We start from the raw sequence: 23928 nt of genomic DNA on the forward strand, positions 1-23928 counted from the left end.
CTACAAAGTGAGTCCAGGACAGCCAAGGCTACACAGAGAGACCCTGTCTCGAAAAAAACCAAAAAATAAAAATAAATAAATAAAATAAACTGGGGTGGAGACTTAGAATGAAATGGCTAAGAGGGGCCATGACTTAGAAGAGGACCGGAGAGTTGGCTCAGAAGTTAAGAGCGCCTGTGGCTCTTGCGGAGTCCCCGGGTTCGATTCCAAGCACCCACACGTCAGATCACAACCCACGGCAACTCCAGCCAGTCCCTGGGCAATTCGATCGATAATGCTGATCTCGGCAGAGGCAGAGACTCCACAGACTTGGGTAGGTGTTGGGTTTACAGGAGGCGTGGGAGTCAGATGCCCTGCCTGTGGGCTAAGATACACAGCCCAAGCTGTCAGCGACTCGCTGCCTCGCTGGGGTAGCTGAACCTGGCCGTGGGGTCTTAGCCCCAGCCCCGGTGCTGAGCCACCATCCTGCAGTGTTCTCCGACGACGCCAGACACTTACTGATCCTGCAGACCCACATGTACAACTTCTGTCCACATTCATCTCCAAAACACTCTGCAAATGGGGAAAACTGCCACGTAAAACCACAAGCAACTTGGGGATTTTTTTTTTTCCTTCCTGGCTAGGGTGGAGAGCGGGACTGAGGGTAAGCAGGAACGCGGAGCCCGACCAAACCCAGCAGCTCAACCTTCTCCCCATTGCGTCCCAGGCCCCGGGGTGGGGTGGGGTGGCTCCCCGGGTGACCCCCTTCTCCAGCAGTGAAAAAGAGGTCCTGGTCCCTTTAAGGCCCGCCCTTCCCTCCCCCCCCCAAAAAAAAAAACTTCCCAGTGTCTGCTCTTTTTCGATCCCGGACGGCCGGCCAAGCTCGCCGCCGAGCTGGTAGGGGACAGGGCCACGGGGTCGGGGAGGGACGCGGGGGTGGGGGTGGGGTGGACCGGCGGGAGGGCGGAGGGCAGGTGGAGGGGGCAGCGGGCACGGGCGCCAGTCGTTGGCCCGGGCGCGCGTGGCCCACGGAGCTGTCCCCGGGGTCCGGGGTCCAGCCCAGTGCCACCCGCCGGCGCGAGTGAGGGGCGTCCGAGCGGGGCGCGGGGGAGGGGAACCTCCCGCTCCCCTCCCCCCCACCGCCTCTGACGTCGGCGCGGGACCCCGCCCTTCCGCGGGAGCGGCCTGTTCCCCCCTCTTCCCGGCCCCCTTTCCTGCTGCCCCCCTTTCCTGCTGCCGCCGGCGTCACCTGCTGCGCCTTTGCGCACCCGGTGTTGGGAGGACTAGCGTTTAAGAGTGTTTTGGCTACGGAGAGACCTTGTGTAGCCCAGGGCGGCTCCAGATTCGAGGCTCTCAGAGCGCTGGAATTATAGGCTGGCAACCATGGTCCCGTGCTCAAAACTTTACTTTCTCCAAACGGGGTTCCGACTCCCTGTGCCTTTTACTCACATCTCGAAGTTAGTCCCAAGAGGATCCCCGCTCTGGGGATCCCGTTGGCCGGGTGGAGAGGCGCCCCAGCACATTTGGGGAGGCCTGCGAGTCTTCCACCGCCTTGAAACTTTCTTTTGTGCGTGTTAGAGGTAGGGAGGTTGGCACCTTGTCGGTGCTAGGCAGGCACCCCACGTCTAAGCCTGTTGGACCCCTCAGTACCCTAATGCCTCTGGTCCGGACCGTGCCCAGGATCTGGGGTGGTGGGGAACCTTCGCAGGACGCTCGGAGGGAGACCACTGCCTTCAGAGCGAGTCTAGGCCACAAAGCACTCCCGGGGATGCTGGGTGCCCAGTGACCACGTGCGAACCGAGTTAAACTGAAAAGCCGGACTGCCGTGGCTAAATTCATAGCGAAGTGGTGCCGCCTGGCAGGGCCCGAAGTCAGCTGGCAGGGAGCGCTTTGATAGTGAGCAGTGCTCAGATTTGGAGGTCCTCTTTTCTTTTTTTTTTTTTAAACAACCCTCCAGCTTTGGATAGGGCAGAGAGAAGTACACGTATAATGGGGTCATCGCTTTACCAACTGCTGTCTTGGTTTACATTCCCGGACCTTGCACAGTCACAGGGGAAGATCGCGGGCGGGTGGGGTGGGGGTGTCCGTAAGTCGCATCCTCAGAGTCGCCTCCTGTCCCGAGGGCCCCGAGAAGTACAGTGGCGCACGCGTGCCTCACTGGGGGCCCCCGTTCCTAGATTGCGCCACAGAGCGCCTAGGGCTCCCCCCCCCCTTTTCACCAATCAGAAGCTACCAGCCGTCCTGTACCATCTTGAAAGAGGGCATTCTTTCCCACCCTCCATTGACCAATCGAGTCGTGACGTACAAGACGGGCACCTGCGGGAACCATAGCGTGGCGGGGGTGGGGGGGAGGACGAGGACGACGGGACACAGAAGTGAAAGCCTTTCTTGTATCCCAGCAGAGTGGCGCGGGGAAGGTAGCCGTTGTGACTGGTAGACGCAGGGGTTTCGGAGTGACGGATTAGCTAGGCAGCCAATGAGAGCGGGAAGGAGGCGGGGCTTCGGAGGCCCGCATCCATTCGCTGCCCGCGGGAAGGCGGAGCGATCCCCAAAGATCCGGCCTATGAGATCGGAGTTCATCTCAAGGAGGCGGAGCTTGAAGGAGTGACTGGCAGGGGGCGCTCACCTATAAGGAGTGCGGCAGAGCCAAGGGGGCGGCCCTTGCGGTAGAACGGCACGGGCTCCAGCCAATAGGCGCCAACCGTGCGGGGCCTTCCCCTCCCCCCACGGCAGGGCCAGTGGCTCCCCCTATCGGGTGGGGGCGGCGAGTGACGGGCGTGTCCCTCCCCCAATGAGAGGCGGGGGGAGGCGGGTTCTGCGCCGCCATGTCGCGGAGGCTGCTGCCCCGGGCGGAGAAGCGGCGTCGGCGGCTCGAGCAGAGGCAGCAGCCGGACGAGCAGCTGAGGCGGGCGGGAGCGATGGTGAAGATGGCGGCGGCGGGCGGCGGAGGCGGCGGCGGTCGCTACTACGGCGGCGGCAACGAGGGAGGCCGAGCCCCTAAACGGCTGAAGACGGAAAACGCCGGCGACCAGCACGGAGGCGGCGGCGGAGGATCCGGGGCGGCGGGCGGCGGCGGCGGCGGCGGGGTGAGGCGAGGCTAAGGGCTTTTAGCCTCCTGGAAGGAAGGGGAGATTTCGTACTTTTTAAAAGCTATTTTATTTATTGCGGGGGTTGGTGGTGGGGGGGGGAGGAGGAGGAGGAGGAGGCGGCGAGGGAGACCCTCTGCGCACGCGCCGCAGCCCTCGCGCGGGCCGCGGGGTGGGGGGAGGGGCGGGCGCTGGGCAAACGGCGGGGTTTGCGCGAGGACAAGGCGCGCCTGCGCGTGCGCGCGCTCCCGGAGCGGGGCTTGAGGGGGCGGAGGAAGCGGCTGGCTCCTGCGGGCGGCGCACTGCGCAGGCGCCGCGGGCTGGCATGTGGCGGCGAGCGCGGGGGGTGGCGGGGGAGGGAAACCCCCCCCCCTTAGGCACGCGGCCTGGCCGTTTTTTTTTTTTTTTCTTTATCGGTTTTTCTGCTTCCTTTCCCTCCCCACCCCCTCCCCTCGCTGTGTGTTCCCGTCCGCAAGCGCGCTTCTGCAACCAGGGCTTGTGAGCGGGAACTGGGTGGGCGGCGGCCTGACCTCCCCCACCCACCCACCCCCGTGGGCGATTCCGCCCCATCGCTGTCTTCACCACGGCCGCCTCCCTTTATAAGTTGACTGGATTGTGACACCCAGATCCGAATTTTTAACCTCTGTTGCCGTGTGCGTTATAAAATGGAAGACGGGGTTTGTGAAAGGCAGGTCTTAACTGTTGTGGGAATGGAGCCAAGCTTGAAGGTCGTCATCCGCCCAGTTTGCTCTAGGGTTGCTTTCCCCAACCGAACACTTAAAAAGATCACAGTTGTGATTTCTGGGCTGGGGTGCGGTCTGCACTCATTTCTAAAGTTTTATCAAAGTCCCGTGGGGGTGGAGGCAGAAGCAGGCTAATCTCTTCTGCATAGTGACTTTCAGGCTATAATAGTGAAGCTCATCAACAACCAAAAAAACCCCCAACCAGACAGTGCCCTCTTTTTTTCGGCTGCTTTTTCATACACTTTGCCCTATAAAGGATGCTAGATTTCCGAGTCCTGAGAACACGATTTACTTGGGTCTGGAGGGTTAACTGCCAAGTCAGACCCCTGAAGCCCGTGAAGTGGAAGGAGAGAACAGACTCCAAAAAGTTCTCCTCTGAGCATGTCCTGGGAGGTGTGGTGTGTGTGCCTTACCCCCATCCTCAGATATTTAAAAACGGAAGATCTGGCATGTAATGTTCCTCTGAGGTGGGTAGGTTTTTTTTGAACTCCATCACGGAGCAGTAAAGACACTGGGAAAATGGCGTTGAGTCGTGAGTGAGGAGCAGGGCTCGGGTTAGAACTGAGGGCTGTGGCAGACAGACCTCAGCTGGAAGCGGCCAGGCAGGGGTGCCTTCTGTGATTCATGGCTTCTGCCCAGTGAGCGAGAACCCAGAGAGGGGAGAAAGTTTCCGCCTCAGAATCTTCTCTGTGTGTGGAAAGATAACACCTCCTGAGAGGAGGAGGCCATTACAGGGTGGGATAGCAGCTGGGGCAGAAGAGCGTGGCCCTCACAGACGGAGTAAGGCAGGAAGGGCAGATTGTCCTGGTAGCCGAGTGTCTTGAAACACTTGGTGGTTTGCCCTGACTGGACCTGAAGGTGACTTGTGGTATCAGTCATTCCTCACAGTGCCACAGCTTGTGGAGCCAGGGACAGCGCAGAGGCTCTGGGGCCCAGCCGGCTGCTGGAGTGCTCTCTTTGGGTGTGACCCCTTTCCACCTGCTCTTCCTGTTGAACTTTGTTTGAGGGGAGGGAGGATTCTAGAGAGACTGTCGGTGTGAGACTCCGGTTCTCCTCACACTCAGCCTGCCTTAGAAGCTGGGTTCCCACAAGGCCAGTGGGCAGATGCCCGCTCACTCGGGGCTTTTGGCCTTCAGGTGGCTTTAGGTTGGGCTCTCTTCTCACTGTGACCTTCCTCTTTCAGGAGAACTACGATGACCCCCACAAAACCCCTGCCTCCCCGGTTGTCCACATCAGGGGCCTGATTGACGGTGTGGTGGAGGCTGACCTTGTGGAAGCCCTGCAAGAATTTGGGCCTATTAGGTACTTGGGGGGCCAGGGCTTGGATCCTGTTAGCACCGGGGTGTCCCTGGGGTCTCCACGACTCCTCCTCAGAGCTCACTCTTGCGTGTTTCGAGTTTTAGTTCCTTATTTCTGCTCCTTCCCCTGATCTACCATATACCCGTGGTTCTAGTCGGAGCTCTGTTATTCTGGTATTTTCAGGCCAGGTGTTGTGAGCAGATGTGAACACCTTTGCCCTAGATTCCCTCTCCTGCAGAGTTCCCCAGGCAGTGGCTAGGCAGGGTTGTGATGTGCTCAGCCTGACGGGATCTTCTGAAGCAGGACGGGCCAGGGGTCAGAAGAGCAGGAGTCAGCTCACAGGCGTGTCTCGTTCCCGTCCCCCCTCCCTGCAGCTATGTGGTGGTGATGCCGAAGAAGAGACAGGCACTGGTGGAATTTGAGGATGTGCTGGGGGCTTGTAATGCAGTCAACTACGCAGCGGACAACCAAATCTATATCGCTGGTCACCCTGCCTTTGTCAACTACTCCACCAGCCAGAAGATCTCTCGCCCTGGGGACTCTGACGACTCGCGGAGCGTCAACAGCGTGCTTCTGTTTACCATCCTCAACCCCATCTACTCCATAACCACGGTGTGTCCTGCAGGCTGCTCTGGGCTCCCTTCCCCTGCTGTCCTTGTGCTGTCCCCAAGCCAGCAGGCTGTGCTGGGCCTTACCCTGCCTGTTGTTGCTTTTCTAGGATGTTCTGTACACTATCTGTAACCCTTGTGGCCCTGTCCAGAGAATTGTCATTTTTCGGAAGAATGGCGTCCAGGCTATGGTGGAATATCCTTTTCTGAGGAACTGGTGGTGTTTGGTCTGGGGGTCTCAGGTCTTGGCAGAGTTCGTGCCACCTTCCCAGAGACCATTATGTGGAAGTCTGAACAGGGGGCCACACACCGCAAATCTTAACAGACCAGGCGGTGAGGCTCATGTAACAAGTGGTCCTGATAGGTCAGTCCTGAGGAGGTGCTGCCTTGTTCGCGTGGTGTTTGTATCCCCTTGATGGTAACTGAGCCCAGGGCTTCCTGCGTGCTGTGCACGGGAGACCCCTCAGATACTTGGGTGTATCCACAGTCTTCAGGTGGTCGGCGCCGTTCTGTGAACGGAGTTTAGATGTAGAGGAGAAATCAGACTCAATAACTGCAGGGTGATTTACAGTGTGGAGAAGGTTTTGATAAAAGATGGCAGCACTAGGAAGGCAGAGGCAAGCGGATCTCTGAGTTCGAGGCCAGCCTGGTCTACAGAGTCCAGGACAGCCAGGGCTACCCAGAGACCCTGTCTTGACACCTTTGAAGGCGGACAGGGCACAGATTTCAGAGATGAAGCAGCTTGAGATTAGCTGGTGGTGGCTGGGATAAGAGTGCAGATCACAGGCTCAGAGGCTGCTGCTCCAGAGGTCCCGAGTTCCCAGGGGGCTACCTGGTGGCTCACAATCATCTACAATCCAATCTGATGCCCTCTTCTGGCCTGCAGGTGTACATGCAGCTAGAGCGCTGTACACATAATAATCTTTTCTTTGAAAGGTACAGATCACAGAGAACCCTGGCCAGTGACTGCTTCCTGAGGCCAGGCCCTGCTGTGTCTCCAAAGCTCTTGCCTTTTGCCTGAAGTTGTAGTTGGTGCTCACAGCCTTTGGGTGCTCTCTGGTCCTTGTCTTATTGGCAGTGTAGGATAATGCCTTTCCAAGCTCCACAGTGGTGCCTTCCTTAAGTCCTCTCACATTTGATTCTGTGCAAAGTGCGCAGCGGGCCAAGGCCTCCCTTAATGGGGCTGACATCTACTCTGGCTGTTGCACTCTGAAGATTGAATACGCAAAGGTAGGCCGGGGAGTGACTGCCCGTGCTGGCTACCTGGCGAGGGGACGGACGCATGGCTCGTCTTAAACTTTGCCTTCCTTGCAGCCTACGCGTTTAAATGTATTCAAGAATGATCAAGATACTTGGGACTACACAAACCCCAACCTCAGTGGACAAGGTAATCCTGACCTGCTTTGTTGTAAATACACCCGCCTTGCCTCTTCACGTGACTATAGCGCGCTTGACAGCCCAGGGCTCCCTGTGGACAGACAAGGGAGGGCCTTGGGGCAGAGCTGAGGCTGAGTCTTGGGCTGGGTGGAAGCGGGGCGGCGCTGAAGAGGAGGAATGGCAAGGGGGCAGGCAGTGGGGCTCTCCAGGTGAGGTCGCTGCCTTCATCCTGGAAGCCTGCCTAGGGTTGCTGGGCTCCATTCCTGGAGGGGAGAAAGGGCCCCTTTCACTCTCCGCTGTGAGAGAGGGTCTGAGTGGTGGAGGGTTTTGAAGCAGAGCCTCCAAGCAAGTAGGGGTCAAACACTTGGGGTGAGGTCAGGGCAGACACTCCCGGTCTCCTTTGTAGAGGGGACGCCGCGTCTGTTCAGGGCCCACATGTACAACCCCTTTCTAGTGCTGTCACGAGCGGTTTGCCTTTGGTAAGCGGGAGAGGTGAAGAACTCTCTTTGAAACACAGCGTCACTCCCTCTGAAAATCGGCAAGACGGACCGCTCTGGGTCTGATACGGCGGACTAGGCCTTGGGCTGTGGGAGGAGGCTGGAGGCTGACACTGTAGAGGGGCTCTGGGAGGCCAGGCCCGGCCTACACTGTAGGTGGGCCTGTCTCACTTGCCTTGCAGCTGAGAACCACTGGGTTGGGTGGGCTAGACTCTCCCAAGGACCCTCAGAATTGGCCCTCTGGGCCTGGCTGCTCCCTCCAAAGGTCAGAGGCAAATTATGACCAAGTGAATGTCCCAGAGCGGGCAGTGACACTACATGACTGCTGACAGAAACATGGCAACCAACCATTTCTTCTCCAAGGGCCACAAATAGAAGATGTGCAGACCGGCAGGGGCTAGTAGCAGGGGCTGTGCATTGCTTTTGATGCCTCTCAGCTGGGCTGATGAGGTGACCTGGAGTCAGGGCGGTGCTTGGCCACCCCCTCGGGATCCACACGTCAGCGGCTCTGCCTCTGCACATTGCGCACCAACACACAGGGCACAAAGCACTAGCTCTTCCTGGAGAGAACATGCAGCCTTCACCACGTCCCCAGAGACAGCCGCAGACTGAGCTCACTACATCAAGGACACCACACCGCGCTCCAAGGAACAGCTACAAGCACAGAGACAGAGGCAGACAGAGACAAAGAAAGAGACGCAACATGGCAGCAGACACTGCTTTTTTATTAAACATTAAAAAAGGCAAAGTCCAAGCAAACTCGAACCCAAGAATGTACACAGAAGTAGGAAACACAGACCAGAGCTCGCCCAGCCAGCCAGCGGCACTCTTTTCGGAGGAGGATTCGATCCATAGACTGCAGTAGATCCCATGGGCCTCCAGGACAGTGGGATCCTCTCCATTCCTCGGCATGTGGGTTTTGCTTTTTAAGTCCTTTGTTTTGGGGAGGGCCTTCTCTTTTCTTTTGTGTTTTGATTTTTTTTTTTTCCTGCAGTCATCAGCTGCCAACACAGTCTGCACCAACTGGAGATCAGAAATTTTAAAAAAAAAAATTAAAGCACAACAACAAAAAATCAGAAAACCAAAACAGACCTAAAACCAAAACAGCTCAGAGGCACACAGTTACCTGCTGTTGGGTAACCGGGCGTGCTCCCAAGGCCAAGGCGCGGGCATAGTGGGGCCACTGGCACACCTCATACCAGGAGACACGCACATGGAGCGCTACACAGCCAGAAGCACCGCACTGCAGCACATAATATGAGAAGGTGACAACATGGAGGGACACTACCCACTTCATACACCTTTATTTCCACTTTTCTGGTATCTTCTGAGGACAGAACATCTGAGCCAATTTTGATTTAATCAGAACATTGACTTTTAAAGAAAAATGTAGCGGATGTATACGGTGACTTGTATTTATGACTGTAAAACCATGTGATGCAGGGTCGCAGTGTATGTTTGATGGGACGCCATCTTTCAGAACTGTGCTAACTCACTGTTGAAGCGTCCAATGGTAAGAGAAAAAAACAGATTTGTTTTTTTGTGACAAATGGACATTGTACTCTGTACTTCTGCTGTAAGTAGCCCTTTTCCATCTTTGTAACTGTTGGAAAATAAACCCAGGCAGGGTGGCAAGAAAGGGCAGTGGGTTCAAGCTCTGGGTCCCGGTGCCACCGGCCCTGGGCTGAGGTTGTGGCTCGGCCACTGATTCGCAAGTGTCTAACTGTTCAGTGAAAGAGTAACTGCTCAATTCCTCATCTGTAAGCTGGGGCTGAGACTTGAGTACCTACCTCATAGGGTTGTTGTGAGGAACTCAGAAGCCATGATGTCTGTAAAGTGCTTATCAGTGTCTGCCACTTGAGCGCTGAACTAACGGTTGAGAACTGGGGCTGGGAGGGGCTCTGCGCCATCACTGGGGCTGGGATTGTTGATGCCTTGTACCTACTTAATTGCTCTTTGAAACGGACTGTGCTCGTGCCCTGCTGTCGGCTCCTGCAGCCCCTCGGGCTGGGTGGGATGTGGGGGTGTCCAGCCTAGGGTTGACAAAGGGGCCTGAGTTCCCAAACATCGAGCCTCTGTGGGCCAGTCACCTTATTTCTGTCCAGTGTGGGTTCACTTAATTTGCCTTTTGCCCTTAACCTTTCTCCTTGTGTTGGGAATTACTTTATAAAAGTGCGCTCCCTGTCCACACATAATAGGCCCACACTGTATTTCCCTAGATGGCAGGAGCTGGGCTCCCTGCCTGTTTTCCTACTACAAGCCAGGACGGGCAGAGCAAGTAATCCCAGGAGCTGGCCTCGCCCTCTGAAAGGAAAGCAGCTGACTTGTGCGTGCAGCGAAGGGCGAGTGGGCTGCAGATACCAGCCTTAGACCTGGGCTTCAGTGGCCCCTCCCTGCCCCATCATAGGAAAGAGGCCCCAGCAGCCCTTCTAAGGAGGGGCTTCGTGGCCATGCTCAGCTCAGTGGCCCTAAGATTGGCCTCTAGTCAACAGTGGGGGTTCCTTCTTGTGTTCTCTTCCTAACTCTGTCTTTGATCTACAGGTGACCCTGGCAGTAACCCCAACAAACGCCAGCGGCAGCCCCCTCTCCTGGGAGATCATCCCGCAGAATATGGTGAGGGCAGGGGGTTCCCCTCCGTGGACTCCCGTGGCTCATGTGCCCCTGCCCGTCGTCCGCCGCGAAAATTCTCACCCGTCCTCCCTCTCTTTCCTTCCCACCCCCCAGGAGGGCCCCATGGTGGGTACCACAGCCATTACCATGATGAGGGCTACGGGCCCCCCCCACCTCACTACGAAGGGAGAAGGATGGGCCCACCTGTGGGGGGTCACCGCCGGGGCCCAAGTCGCTATGGCCCCCAGTATGGTCATCCCCCACCCCCTCCCCCACCACCCGACTATGGCCCCCACGCTGACAGCCCTGTGCTCATGGTCTATGGCTTGGATCAATCTAAGATGAACTGTGATCGCGTCTTCAATGTCTTCTGCTTGTATGGCAATGTGGAGAAGGTGAGTTGCTTGCTTCCCTCCAAGAGCTGATGCAGGCCTCAGGCCTCAGCTTGGGGGGCGGGGCCGTGCAGCGGTGGCTCCTGTCTGTCATACAGACAGCCTGTTTCTTCCCGCATTAGCCAAGGGCCATATCACACGGTGTTGAGAAGTCAGCCCTAAGAATGCAGGGAGTGGGCTGGAGAGATGGCTTGGAGGTTAAGAGCACTGACTGTTCTTCCAAAGGTCCTGAGTTCAGTTCCCAGCAACCACATGGTGGCTCACAGCCATCTACAAGCCCTCTTTTGGCCTGCAGGCGGATGCACAGGCAGAGCACTGCATACATAATCTAAAGAGAAGAGTGTAGGTAGTGAAGATAGGTAAAAATGGCCTGGACAGGGCAGTTCCAGGTCGTCTGGCAGCTCAGGGCCTTTGTGTACGCTGCTGGGAAGTTGACTCTGCCCAACTGGTGGCCAAGTGCATATGGGCCAGGCTTTGATCTGCCTCACATGATGATGCTCACTTGGGCCTTAGAACTCAAGCCCAGGCCACACACTGAGACAGGTTCCCTGTGCAGCAGCAGGTCGTGTGGTTTTTCCCACTGTATTAATCCCCAATCCCCCACCCCACAGGACAGAGTCTCTGTGTAGCCTTGTCTGTCCTAGACTCGCTCTGTAGACAGGCTGGCCTGGAGCAGCTCACAGCGATCCACCTGCCTCTGCCTCCCGAGTGCTGGGATTGAAGGCCTGCGCCACCATGCCTGGCTAAAATATTGAGAAACTGGAACGAACACACACACACACACACACACACACACACACACACACACACACACTCTGTACTGGTTAAGGTGTAGCAGAAGGACGGGTTAAGTGCTGTGCATGGGAGCAGAACGTGGCTAGATGGCTTCAGAGCCTCTGCCAGCATGCACTGCAGCAGTCAGCCTACGGATGGTTCAGCGCTAGCACTGTTCTCTCTCCACATGGTGACTGCAGCATGCCAAGGGCTTACTGTCTGGCTCTGCATAGTTTGCTCCATGCGCATCTCCAGTGAGGAGGGCAGCACTGCCTGGGCTCCACTGCCCACCCTGGGTTGAGCTCATGCATGGGCCAGGCCTGCGTGGAGGCCGGCTCTGGTCCCTATTCATCCATGAGGAAATGGATGCCTAGAGCCAGAGTAGGGGCAGCTTGTGACTTGTGGGTGAGAGGAGGACCCTGGTGCTGAATTACACCTTTTCTCCCTAAGGTGAAATTTATGAAAAGCAAGCCGGGGGCCGCCATGGTGGAGATGGCTGATGGCTATGCTGTGGACCGAGCCATCACTCACCTCAACAACAACTTCATGTTTGGGCAGAAGATGAATGTGTGGTAAGCACTATCCTCCCGGGCAGGGGAAGGTTGGAGGGAAGACGTGGGCAGATGGGGTCCAAGTACTGACTGAGGTGGAGGTGCTTGCACAGGCAGGTGTGGGTGTGGGTGCCGTGCTCTCTGCTTCCTTGTGAAGCCCTGCAAGGAAGGGGGGGTCACCTCAGCTGTGCAGCAGTGTGTGCTCAGACACCAGCAGTGTCAGATAGGCATGTGACCAGAGTTCGGACAAAGACTTCCTGTCCTCCCTCAGTGTCTCCAAGCAACCAGCCATCATGCCTGGCCAGTCATACGGGCTAGAAGATGGGTCCTGCAGTTACAAAGACTTCAGCGAGTCCAGGAACAATCGGTTTTCCACCCCGGAGCAGGCGGCTAAGAACCGCATCCAGCACCCGAGCAACGTCCTGCACTTCTTCAACGCTCCTCTGGAGGTGACCGAGGAGAACTTCTTTGAGGTAGGTGCTGTGGAGCTGTCTGTTGTGATACGTCTGAAGGAGTCAGTGGACCCCGAGAGCACCAGTCCTGGGCATGGGGACAGGCTCCCCTGCTCATGGCTGGGGTAGGTGAGAGCTGAGGCACAGTGGCGCAGAGCTCTGCTCTTCGGCATCTGGCCAAGCAGTACTGACTGCCGATCTGCCCTGAACCTAGTGCAAGTGGGGTCAGAAGATGGGTCAGCAAGCCTTGGGGTGCTGGGATGGCACCCACAACAGAAGGTGAAGCTTTGGAGCCTATGCAAAAGGCTTAGCCTAGCAGTCAGCAACACTCGGCTAGTGTCAGTTGTTGTGCCCACCCATTCCCCCCCCTGTCGGAGTTTGAGAAGCGGCTCCCTCCTCGTGCTGCTCTGTTGAGGGGAGGCGCAGGTCTGCTTGTGCCCTTGGATTCTGAATTCTGTCACTGTGTTTCTGCACCAGATCTGTGATGAGCTGGGAGTGAAGCGGCCAACTTCTGTGAAAGTATTTTCAGGCAAAAGTGAGTCTGGCACCACTTTGTCCCCCAAGCCCTCTGCCGATGTGGGTGGTTGCTGGGAGGAGCCTTCTCTTCTGGCTTGGCCTAACTAAGCCCTGGCTTTTATTTCATTCAGGCGAGCGCAGCTCCTCCGGGCTGCTGGAGTGGGACTCCAAGAGCGACGCCCTGGAGACCTTGGGCTTCCTGAACCATTACCAGATGAAAAACCCAAGTGAGTGTCTGTGTGTCCTGCGGAAAACCCCTGGTGGCCTGGCGGTTGTCTGGCTGCATGCCAGAGCCAGCCTTCTGCCCTCAGGATAGGGCCCTAGAGGCTGCCAGTGTCGCAGACACAGGCAGATGGGACTTGGTCACCAGGAGAGCAGTCTCATGACATCCTCCTGGGAGGCCAGCCAGGCTGCCTGGTCCCACCCACCTGGCAGCTTGGGAGTTGCTCAGCTCAACCCTGGGTGCTGATTACACAGTGAGAACTTGTAATTGATCTGAGGGAGGGGGTGTAGACTGGGAGGACTGGTCAGCTCCAGAGGCCCGTGTGACACCTGTCTCTTGTTTGCAGATGGCCCGTACCCGTACACTCTGAAGCTGTGTTTCTCCACTGCACAGCACGCCTCCTAACTAGATGCTGGGAAGGGAGAGTCCATCCCAGCCGGAAAACGTTTCTTTCCTTTATGCTGTTGGTTTCTTTGGTTTTGTTTCGATTTATCTTTTGCAGTTCTTGTTTCCTTTTAAACGCTAGGTCAGTAGAGGCTTAACCACAGCGGACATGCTCTGGAGGGGGAGGGGAACTGGTGTCTCCCGAGACTAACCTTCACTTTTTAAGATAACTGTATGTGTGATTTTTTTTTTCCTGTTCATACATTTGTGCTGCCCATGTATCTTAGCACATTTCAATAAAATGGTTTGGAAAATAAAACTATTTGCTGGGGTTCCAGGACTGGTGTGTCTGCTTTTCTCTCCACTCAGCATCTGCAGAGTGGTGGGCCTGGCCTTGACAGGGACAAGGTGGGCAGTAAACAGGAGTCAGTCCTGTGGTCTGAAGGGTGCGCTGCCCAGGCCAGCTTCGTGTTTGTTTTGGGTGTCATTGAAAAGGGCTGATGGAGATACAGCTCAGAGGGTGAAAGTGCTTGCTGGCCAGTCTGACTTCTCTGATCCTGTGTGCTTTATAGCGTCTGCACATGCATGTACATAGGTAAACCAAGTGCAGCCTGCCGTGGTGATGACACCTTTAATCCCACTTAGGAGGCAGAAGCAGATGAGTTCCAGGGCAGCCTGGTCCACAGAAGGAGGGCCAGCATGCGGGGGTTGCTGAGAAACCCTGCCTTAGAAAACACATTGGAGCGCTGGGGTGCTGACCTGAGGCCCAGCTGCCCAGGACTGTGCTGGTTGAGGCTGGTCTGGACAGTGTGGTCCTGCAACATGAGAATATGGTTGCAAAACCATGAGAAGACTTGAAACAGGCTTAATCCACAGGAACACCTACCTGTGCTTTTGTGAGTAGAAAAACAAGAATAAGAAGCAAAAATTAACTTCTGGGTTCTTTTTCCCACTGCAGGGAAGTATTTTACATTTTTCTGTATGTATACTCAGCCATCCACCAAATGAGGGCAAGTTAAGGTCGTTGGGTTTGGCGGAAGTGCCTTACCCTGCTGGAGCCACCTTGGTGGGTAGGGAGGGGCTGACGATGCCCTGTATGACAGGTGACAAGAGCCTTGGCCATGCAGGGCATCACTGTTGAGGTGTGCCATGGCTTACTTGACCTAGTCCTGAAAGTCATTTCCTGGTCAGGTGTGCCATGGCTTACTTGACCTAGTCCTAAAAGTCATTTCCTGGTCGGGCTAACTCACCTGATGTCCATCCTGAGGCAAAGTTTGCAAACTGCTGGGAGTGTGTGGCAGATGTGGAATTAGCTAACCCTAACCCTCCAAAGATGGCTTCAGTAGAGGCGAGGCGAGGAGCAGCACGGCTTACAGACTGATGTCCTGGAAGGAGGAGGCCATCTGCCCAGGAGCAAGCCCCACTAGTGACAAGAGGTGATAATGTCCCTGAGAGCCGCCTGACTTGGCCATTGCAGCTGAGCATGTCAGTCACATGTAGGACAATCAAGGTGATTCAAAGTGAGTTCTACCATCTGTTATCTGTCGGCAATTGGACACACGCACACCCCCCCCATGTATATCGTCCACAATTTCTTTTTACACCAGTTACATTAAGTTGTGCACATGAAACGAGGGCAAGACTGCCACAGGGTGTGGTTGAGAAGGAGTTTATTTGGAGATGGGGGAGTCCAGCCAGAGGCGGCTGCAGGAGGCCAGAGCAGGATGAGAGTCGAAACTGGACATGAGCAGTAGGAGGGTTGGGTTGGGGTGAACCAAGAGGAGAGAGGACAAAGGGCACATGACCAAAATGGCAGGGTCACATAGGAGTCAGAAGCTGGAAGAAGGGGCGCCCAAGAGCTGGAGGTTAGGGTCTGGTAGTTAGGAGCTGAAGAGCCGCAGGTACTGACAACCAGTAGCTGCTGCACGGCAAGCCTTCTGTCCCAGGCTTTCTTTTGGACCCCAAGTTCCAGCCTCTTTGTTGATGAGGGCCAACAATCTCCTTAAGGGGTTCTTGGCTGAAATCAGGGTGCCCTTTTCACTCACATTCTGGCATCTGCATAGGATTTGCAGTTTTCCAGTGAGTAGAGAGTAAAACATTACTCCTGTTTGTTACTGCATCTGTCTCTTGTGGAAAACCAAAAACCCAATGCCTATGTCAGCTATAAGTCTGGGTAGCAGACACATTCATAAAGATGGAAACATCCCACTGTCCCACTGGCCCAGAGACATCTGCTCACCCTCTTGCAAACATCTCCCTGAGGAGCGCATTTACACTGTGTTTTATGCTCTTGGGCAATAAATACTGTCTCGGTTTTGTTTTTTGTTTTTTTGTTTTGGTTTGTGTGTGTTTTAAGAATATAGCCTTTCTGGCCGGGTGTAGTGGCGCACACCTTTAATCCCAGCACTCGGGAGGCAGAGGCAGGCGGATCGCTGTGAGTTGGAGGCCAGCCTGGTCTACAAAGGAAGTCCAGGACAGCCAAGGCTACACAGAGAAACCCTGTCTCAAAACAAAAACAAAAAAAACCCAAAAGAAAAAAAGGATACAGCCTTTCAGCCAGGCAGTGGTGGCACACTCCTTTAATCCCAGAACTCCGGAGGCAGAGGCAGGTGGATCACTGTGACTTCGAGGCCAGCCTGGTCTACAAAGTGAGTCCAGGACAGTCAAGGCTACACAGAGAGACCCTGTCTCCAAAAACAAAAACAAACAAACAAACAAAAATATATAGCCTTTCAGCCCACAACTGTAATCCCAGCACTTGGGGAGGCAGAGATAGGCAGAGCTCTCTGAGTTCCAGGCCAGCCTGGTCTACAAAGAGATTCCAGGACAGCCAAGGCTACACTGAGGAACCTTGTTTTGAAAAAAACAAAAAACAAAAACAAAACGAAAAAAGAAAAAGAACATAGCCTTTTGCCAGGTGTTGTTGGCACATGCCCCTAATCCCAACACAGGGGAGATCAAGGCAGACAGATCTCTGTGAGTTCCAGAGCCAGTTCAAGGACAGCCATGGCTACACAGAGGAACCTTGTCCAGAAAACAATATAAAAAGAACATAGCCCTTTTAAAATTGTTTTTTGTTTTTGTTTTTGTTTTTGAGACAGGGTCTCTACAGAGTCTTGGCTGTCCTGGAACTTGCTATATAGATGAGGCTTGTCTTGAACTCACAGAGATTTGTCACCTGCCTGTCTCTTGAGTGCTGGGCTTAAAGGCGTGAGCCACCACACTGAGCTTCTTTGGGCTCTTTTTAGAGTCTTTGTTGCAGGGCACATCGGTGCACATCACCTCTTCTCAGGAGGCAGAGGATCCTGTCTAGTCCCAGGCCAGCCTGGCGTTATCTAAGGAGAAGGGGCTAGGGATGTGTTCCTTGCGTTTGCTGCTGCAGCACGCAAGACAAAAGAAGGTGAGCATTAGAGCCTTTTACTCGGGCCTAAGCACTTCCAAATTTCCAGTAACCTTGAACCAATAACTTCCCCCGGTGCAGGAACCAGCTGCGCAAGTGCCGCGGGAAGTTGTACCTCCTCAGGCGGTAAGGTAATAAAAAACGGCATAATTCTGGCCTGTCTGTTATCCAAGCAACTTTTTTTTTTTGCCACCATATCCTGCCAGGGGCTGTATAGTTTGCTAAGCTGCGGCCATTACGCCTTGGGCTATTTCAGTTGTCTGCAGCTTTCCTGTTACAACGCGGCGCTGTGATGAACTTTATACAGAATTTTCCGGCAGCAATGTGAAATGTTTTCTCGGGCCAGCTTCCCACTAGGCTAAAGGTCTTACTTTGGAGCGGCGTCCTAAGCACATGAGACCTGAGGGGAATGCTAGTTGCGGTTGCCCTTAGTAAAGATGGCGACCTAGGTAGGCGCCTCGCACCTAAAAGGCGGCGGCCGCAATGGCTTCGATGCCCTTGACCAACATGGCGGCCGTCTGCGCCCGCCCCCGCTACCCCCACCCCCTCCCGCTTGTATTTTCTCCCGCAGCAGCAGCTCCAGAGCAGCAGACGAAATGGCTACCGCGATGACAGTTTCCAGCAAACTCCGCGGCCTGCTGATGCAGCGTGAGTTACCCCTTAATCTGTGGGGGTCGGTGCTGTGTTGTCCTGTAAAGTTATAGCGGCGAGCAAGACGGAAGTCCCTGCGTGGTGTAGTAATTGTCATTTGTTTAGGTCAGCCTTCCAAGTCGAAGTCTCTGTCGCTAAGCTTGGGTCGCTTCCACAAACAAGAGTCTAAAGTAGCTTCAGAGCAACACGCCGATCGGTTTTTTGTTTTTGTTTTTGCTCTTTTCTGTTTTTGTTTTTCGGGGCAGGACTTCTCTGTGTAGCTCTGGCTGCCCTGGAACTCTGAGTTTGGACTGCCTCTGAGTGCTGGCATTAAAGGCCTGCGCCACCAGCCTGGCTTCTCACCCTATTCTTCCTCCTCCTCTTCTTCCTCTTCTTCTTCTTCTTTTAAATCCAGTCAGGGTTTCTCTGTGTATCCCTGCCTGTCCTGGACTTGCTCTATAGACCAGGCTGGCATCGAACTCAGATATCCACCTGCCTCTGCCTCCCAAGTGCTGGGATTAAAGGGGTGCACCACCTCCTGGCTTGCACCCCCTATTCTTTTTGTTTGCTTCTTTTGTTTTGTCTTGTTTTGTTTGGAGACAGGGTCTCTCTGTGTAGCCTTGGCTGTCCTGGACTCACTTTGTAGACCAGGCTGGCCTCGAACTCACCGCGACCCGCCTGTTAAAGGCGTGCGCCACCACTGCCCGGCTGCACCCCCTATCGCAGGTCACTAGTAGTGGGTGCGGTCAAAGTCTCCCCATTCTGGGGCCTCTCCAAGGCTCCCCCTTTTCTCTCCCCAGAGCTGAGAGGCACCAGCCAGCTGTACCACGTCAGCCTTCGGTCTCTGAGCGCCTCCGCGCGCGAGGCCACCAAGAGAGCCCCGGAGGAGGAACTCTCGGACCACAACTACGAGACTATTCAAGTGACATCCGCCCACAAGCATGTTCTCCACGTGGAGCTAAGCCGGCCGGAGAAGAGAAACGCCATGAACAAAGCCTTCTGGAGGTCCGGCCCGCAGCCCCAGAGGCCTCTGCTGCGGGAGGCAGGGGTGCTCAGGGAGAGAGGCTCCGCACTCTGCAGCTAGCACTGACCTCTTGCTCCTCTGCAGGGAACTAGTGGAATGCTTCCAAAAGATATCGAAGGACTCCGACTGCCGGGCCGTGGTAATTTCCGGTGCAGGAAAAATGTTCACGTCAGGTACGAACCGCCTCCTCCTCCTCTTCCTCCTGGTGGTACAGCCCTCCTATGATCTTTGCTTTCTTTGCTGATTTTGTTTGCTTACCTTTGCTCTTTGCTTTTTTTTTTTTTTCTTCTCCCTTCAGTAGCTTAGACTAGGCTAGTCTAGAACTTGAAGTAACCCTCCTGCCTCAGCTTCCTAAAGGTTGAATGCTTGGATTTTATAAACACGTGTGACACCATGCCTGAGCAGTGCTTTTGACCTCCCCTTGTTCTTCTGCAGTGCTTGCTTTGAAAGAAGAAGGGAATATATATATATATCTGGGCTAGTTGCGCATGCTTTTCATCCCAGTGCACGGGAGGCAGAGGCAGGCAGATCGCTGTGAGTTCGAGGCCAGCCTGGTTTGCAGAGTGAGTCCAGGACAGCCAGAGAAAGCCTGGCTCAAAAAAACCTAAAAGAAAAAAAATTACTTTTATTTGTGTGTGTGTGAGTGTTTAAGATTTATTTATTTATTATTATGTACACAGTGCTCTGCCTGCATGTACACCTGCAGGCCAGAAGAGGGCGCCAGATCTCACTATAGATGGCTATGAGCCACCATGTGGTTGCTGGGAATTGAACTCAGGACCTCTGGAAGAGCAGGCGGTGCCCTTAACTTCCAAGTCGTCTCTCCAGCCCTCAATTAGGGTTTTGACTTTTTTTTTTTTTTAAGATTTATTTATTTTTCTTACGTGTGTGTGTGTGTGTGTGTGTGTGTGTGTGTGTGTGTCTATGTGACCTTCCCTATGTATGTGAGTGTAGGTGCCCTCAGAAGCCAGAGATGGCAGATCCGCTAGGGCTGGAGCTACAGGTGGTTGCCCTCACTTTGGCATGGTTGCTGGGAATAAAACCCTGCCCGTCTCAACAGTATACGGCTCTTAACTGCTGAGCCGTCTCTTCGGCCCTTAGAGGCTTTTTTTTTTTCCTCGAGACAAGGTCTCTCTGTGTAGCCTTGGCTGCCCTGGATTCCCTTTGTAGACCAGGCTGGCCTCGAACTCACAGCTATCCGCCTGCCTCTGCCTCCCGAGTGCTGGGATTAAAGGCATGTGCCACCACCGCCCAGCCCCTTAGAGGCTTTTTTGTTCATGTATTTTGTTTTTCATTTTTGAGACAGGATTTCTCTGTATAGCTCTGGCTGTCCTGGAATTCCATCTGCAAACCAGGCTGTCCTCAAACTCACAGAGAGCTGACTGCCTCTGCCTCCCAGAGTACCGGCATTAAAAGTACGGGCCACCGTTTTTTTCTTTTTTTTAAAGTCTAATTTAAAACGTTCGCGTGTGGCTGTCCTCAGGGCCTGACACAAAGCCCAGCACTCCCTCCTCAGAAATCCAGATGTAGAAATTAGCTCAACTGAACATGACCGGATCCTGAGGTTGGATTACCACAGTGCATCTGTGACCTTGAACGAGGCTCTGGACCGCTCAGACCTCACACCTCTCAGTGGTGTCAACCAAGCGTGTTACATGATAGCAGGTTTTCTTTCTTTCTTTCTTTCTTTCTTTCTTTTTTTTTTTTTTTTTTTTTTTGGTTTTTTGAGACAAGGTTTCTCTGTGTAGCCTTGGCTGTCCTGGATTCGCTTTGTAGACCAGGCTGGCCTCGAACTCACAGCGATCCGCCTGCCTCTGCCTCCCAAGTGTTGGGATTAAAGGCGTGCGCCACCAAGTCCTGCGATAGCAGGTTTTTATACAGTAACAGCACATGGTGCTGCCTTCGAGGGGAAGTTGCTCCACTGTCCTTTCTCCGCATTGAATCGCTCTCCATTTGACATCATGGTTGGTGGTTTCCTGCTTCAGTGTTCCGCTGTAAAACCCTCCCAGTGACGTTTAACTTCCGGGGCTTTGTTTTCAGTCTTCAGATTTCTAGTTGGTTCTTTGTGATAAGTCTTCGCTAGGTGACGCAGGCTAGCCTTGACTTTCTGATCATCTTGCCCAGTCTTATGTATTCTTTTGTTGTTGTTGTGTTGTTGTTTTGTCTTTATATTTTTGCATGTGTGTGAGTACACTTGCATGTGTGTGCACATGTGCGAAGGCATCAGCCCAAGGATGATGTCCAGTGACTTTTGTTGTTGTTGTTGTTGTTGTTGTTTTGAGACTGGGTTTCTCTGTGTAGCCTTGGCTGTCCTGGACTCACTCTGTAGACCAGGCTGGCTTCGAACTCACGGAGATCCACCCGCCTCTGCCTCCCGATGCTGGGATTAAAGGTGTGTGCCACCACCGCCCGGCTGAGAAACCTTGTCTTTAGCAAAACAAAACAACACATGCATATATTTGGTGCCCCGCTGGACATTTCCGATCCCTACACCCCCTAGACCTTCCTGAATTTTGTTCCCAGCTATGGTGATGTTTTGTTTGGGTCCCGAGCCCTGTCTGGGGTAGTGAGTGGAGCCATGACAGCTAAGTAACCCCCCCACCCCACCCCCATGCCGTCTCCTCAGGGATTGACCTCGTGGACGCGGCTCCGGACATCATGCAGCCTAAGGGAGATGACGGGGCCCGCATCGCCTGGTACCTCCGCAACCTCATCTGCCAGTACCAGAAAACCTTCACCGTCATTGAGAAGGTGGGGTGACTCTGAGAGCTGCGTGTCATCCCCTCTGCCTACCCCTCTTCTTCCAGCGTTGACCCCAATTCTTTTCCGTTCTAGTGCCCCAAGCCCGTGATCGCGGCTGTCCACGGTGGCTGCGTGGGCGGAGGTGAGTCTGCAGGCACCGGCCATTACTTGGGCGCTAAACCCCCACTCCTGCCGTTGTCCTCAGCTCGGCTGTTGCTAATTAGGCTTGGTCCCCCATGTTTTGGGAGGACGGATTGCTCCCTGTCGTTCTTCATTGTCCCTGGCCTCTTCCCCTCCCAGGTGTGGATCTCATCTCTGCCTGTGACATCCGCTACTGTACCCAGGATGCTTTCTTCCAGGTCAAGGTGAGGTAACAACTTCCCCAGCGCGCCCTTGCCGCCTGGAATCCCAGTAGTGCTAAGACCGAGGCCGACTCGGGTAGAGCAGGGACCGTGCAGGCCCTGAGGTCCTGAGGGCTTCCCGGAAGAAGGTGTCGGTACCAAACCTTAGGAAGTAAACTCGGGCAAAGGTGGTGTGAGGAGAGGAAAAGCTATAGTCTTAGTACCCAAAAGGTTACGGCAGCCTGGGCTAGGGCGTGAGTGGCGGGCACCTGAGGCAGCCTGGGCTAGGGCGTGAGTGGCGGGCGCCTGAGGTAGCCTGGGCTAGGGCGTGGGTGGCGGGCGCCTGAGGCAGCCTGAGCTAGCGCATGGGTGGCGGGCGCCTGAGGCAGCCTGGGCTAGGGCATGAGTGGCGGGCACCTGAGGCAGCCTGGGCTAGGGCGTGGGTGGCGGACGCCTGAGGCAGCCTGGGCTAGGGCGTGGGTGGCGGGCGCCTGAGGCAGCCTGGGCTACGGCGTGAGTGGTGAGGGTGTCATGGTTTCTTTTTCTGTTACTGTGATAAAAACACTTGGAAAAGCAACGTAACAGAGGAAGAACTTATTTTAGCCCAGGGGTCAAGGTATGTACGGTCCATCGTGGCAGGAAAGTGAAGGCAGAAGAAGCTTAAAGCAGGGGTGCTCGCCCCACGCCCACCCCTACCCCCAATTAATTAACTGCATCAATTAATGCAGCTATGATCGTACCTCACAGGCACGCTCAGAGGCCAGTCTCTAGACTCTGTCAATGCTGGCCGTCACACAGACCATCCTGAGCCACACAGTGGGACCCTGTCAGAAACGTGGGGGGTACTGCGGGTGTGTGCGTCTACGCAGCCCGAGGTGGTAGAGTTGGCCCCGCCCCGCCCTCAAAGGGGAAGTAGGCTCATGCCAGCATGGACGACATGTCCCATAAGCCAGTTAGTGGCACATACACAGGGATAGTTTGGGGACTGCAGCCAGCTGTGCAGGACGTGGTAGCGGGTGGACTGGAGTAAGCTGGAGGACTGGATAGCAGCCGCATCTTGAGGCTGTCTGAGCCTCCGCAGGCAACGCGAGGGGGGGGGGGGGGATGCCCTGAGCTTGCAGTGGCAAACCGATAGCGGCTGCAAAGCAAACTCTGGCTAAGTGTTTCCCCTGCAGGAGGTGGATGTGGGCCTGGCTGCTGACGTAGGAACTCTGCAGAGACTGCCCAAGATCATGGGGAACCAGAGGTGACGGGGTGGGGGTTGGGGGAGTGGGGGTGGGAGTGGGGGAGAGTGGGGGGGTGAGGGAGAGTGGGGGGGGGTGCGGGGGAGTCGGAGGTGAGAGGGTGGGGTAGGGGGAGTGGGGGTGAGGGGGCGTGGGGGGGGTTGGGGGCAGGGGGGTGGGCTGACCTGGAGAGGAGGGGTCAGCCCAGCCTCTCCAAGCCCTTGGATCTGCCCTCCCCCATCTGTAGCCTGGTCAATGAGCTGGTCTTCACTGCTCGCAAGCTGATGGCTGATGAGGCCCTGGACAACGGGCTGGTCGGGTAGGAACCCCCCCCCCCCGCTGGCTGGCTGATGGCAGGGAGGTGCACAGTTGGGGCTCTGTGGCCCCCCCCTGTATTCTCCCTCCAGAGACCAAACGGTCTTTCTCAGAGCGAGCGGCTGTTTCTTCCTCTGAGTACCCGCGGTGTGGTTGAGCCCTTTGGTTGGGGTGTCCTGTTCTCTCTGTGAGGCCACCTGGCCATCCAGACAGGAGTGGGAGGGTGTCCCCCTCACCCACCCCTTCCTTCCCCTGGCAGCCGAGTGTTCCCAGATAAGGACGCCATGCTGAATGCAGCCTTCGCCCTGGCGGCTGATATTTCCAGCAAGAGCCCCGTGGCTGTGCAGGTGTCAAAAGTCAACCTGATCTACTCCCGAAACCATTCTGTGGACGAGAGCCTTGACTACGTGGTAAGGCCCCCCGCCTATGGCCAGTTCTGGCTCTCCGGGGTCCGGGGCGCAGGGGGCTCTGCGCATGCGCACGCCCCCTCTGATTGGTTGGCCGCCCTGCCCGGTCCCTCCCACACCTTTGACCCAGGCCACCTGGAACATGAGCATGCTGCAGACCCAGGACATCGTCAAGGCGGTCCAGGCAACCATGGAGAAGAAAGACGCCACTTTCTCCAAGCTCTGAGCGCCTTCCTGACCCTGTGGGAGGAAGGCTCCCCGGAGTCAAGATGGTCAGACCCCTCAGTGTCTTCTTTCCCACGTGGTCTCTTTGTCCTTCAGACCTGGGGCTGGGGGGGTAGGCGGGGGGCGGGCT

General features: G+C 55.4%; 2 protein-coding genes across 4 annotated transcripts; both read left to right on the forward strand.

Moving 5' to 3' along the window:
* The first annotated feature begins 769 nt into the window (after nt 1–769).
* On the forward strand, nt 770–13831 carry HNRNPL (heterogeneous nuclear ribonucleoprotein L). Of its 3 annotated transcripts, XM_084770550.1 has the most exons (13): nt 2790–3065; nt 4992–5110; nt 5482–5719; nt 5826–5911; nt 6849–6945; nt 7030–7102; nt 10131–10202; nt 10314–10594; nt 11816–11937; nt 12188–12389; nt 12846–12903; nt 13016–13111; nt 13454–13831. In XM_084770550.1, the coding sequence occupies exons 1-13, from the start codon at nt 2805–2807 to the stop codon at nt 13510–13512; spliced, it is 1764 nt and encodes a 587-aa protein (XP_084626676.1). In that variant the 5' UTR covers nt 2790–2804; the 3' UTR covers nt 13513–13831. The 3 variants fall into 3 exon arrangements, with proteins under 3 accessions (XP_084626677.1, XP_084626675.1, XP_084626676.1); XM_084770551.1 differs by lacking the exon at nt 2790–3065 and adding an exon at nt 770–876 and having other exon boundaries at nt 10131–10594; XM_084770549.1 differs by having other exon boundaries at nt 2787–3065; nt 10131–10594.
* A 3577-nt stretch (nt 13832–17408) lies between these two features.
* Nucleotides 17409–23928, forward strand: ECH1 (enoyl-CoA hydratase 1). Its single transcript, XM_084770541.1, has 10 exons — nt 17409–17539; nt 18322–18526; nt 18630–18718; nt 21172–21296; nt 21381–21429; nt 21588–21652; nt 22804–22874; nt 23099–23170; nt 23426–23576; nt 23704–23928. The coding sequence occupies exons 1-10, from the start codon at nt 17488–17490 to the stop codon at nt 23797–23799; spliced, it is 975 nt and encodes a 324-aa protein (XP_084626667.1). The 5' UTR covers nt 17409–17487; the 3' UTR covers nt 23800–23928.

This window comes from Acomys minous (genome assembly GCF_964271855.1).
Source record: "Acomys minous genome assembly, chromosome: 20".
NCBI classification, from domain to species: Eukaryota; Metazoa; Chordata; class Mammalia; order Rodentia; family Muridae; genus Acomys; species Acomys minous.

Bases quoted from the DNA above. Each gene is read 5' to 3' on its own strand.
- HNRNPL (XM_084770549.1), top strand. From the start codon at position 2,805: ATGTCGCGGAGGCTGCTGCCCCGGGCGGAGAAGCGGCGTCGGCGGCTC. The intron at 3,066-4,991 runs GTGAGGCGAGGC...TTCCTCTTTCAG, and splicing joins GCGGCGGCGGCGGCGGCGGG to GAGAACTACGATGACCCCCA. The intron at 5,720-5,825 runs GTGTGTCCTGCA...TTGCTTTTCTAG, and splicing joins CCATCTACTCCATAACCACG to GATGTTCTGTACACTATCTG.
- ECH1 (XM_084770541.1), top strand. From the start codon at position 17,488: ATGGCTACCGCGATGACAGTTTCCAGCAAACTCCGCGGCCTGCTGATG. The intron at 17,540-18,321 runs GTGAGTTACCCC...TTCTCTCCCCAG, and splicing joins CCGCGGCCTGCTGATGCAGC to AGCTGAGAGGCACCAGCCAG. The intron at 22,875-23,098 runs GTGACGGGGTGG...CCCCATCTGTAG, and splicing joins AAGATCATGGGGAACCAGAG to CCTGGTCAATGAGCTGGTCT.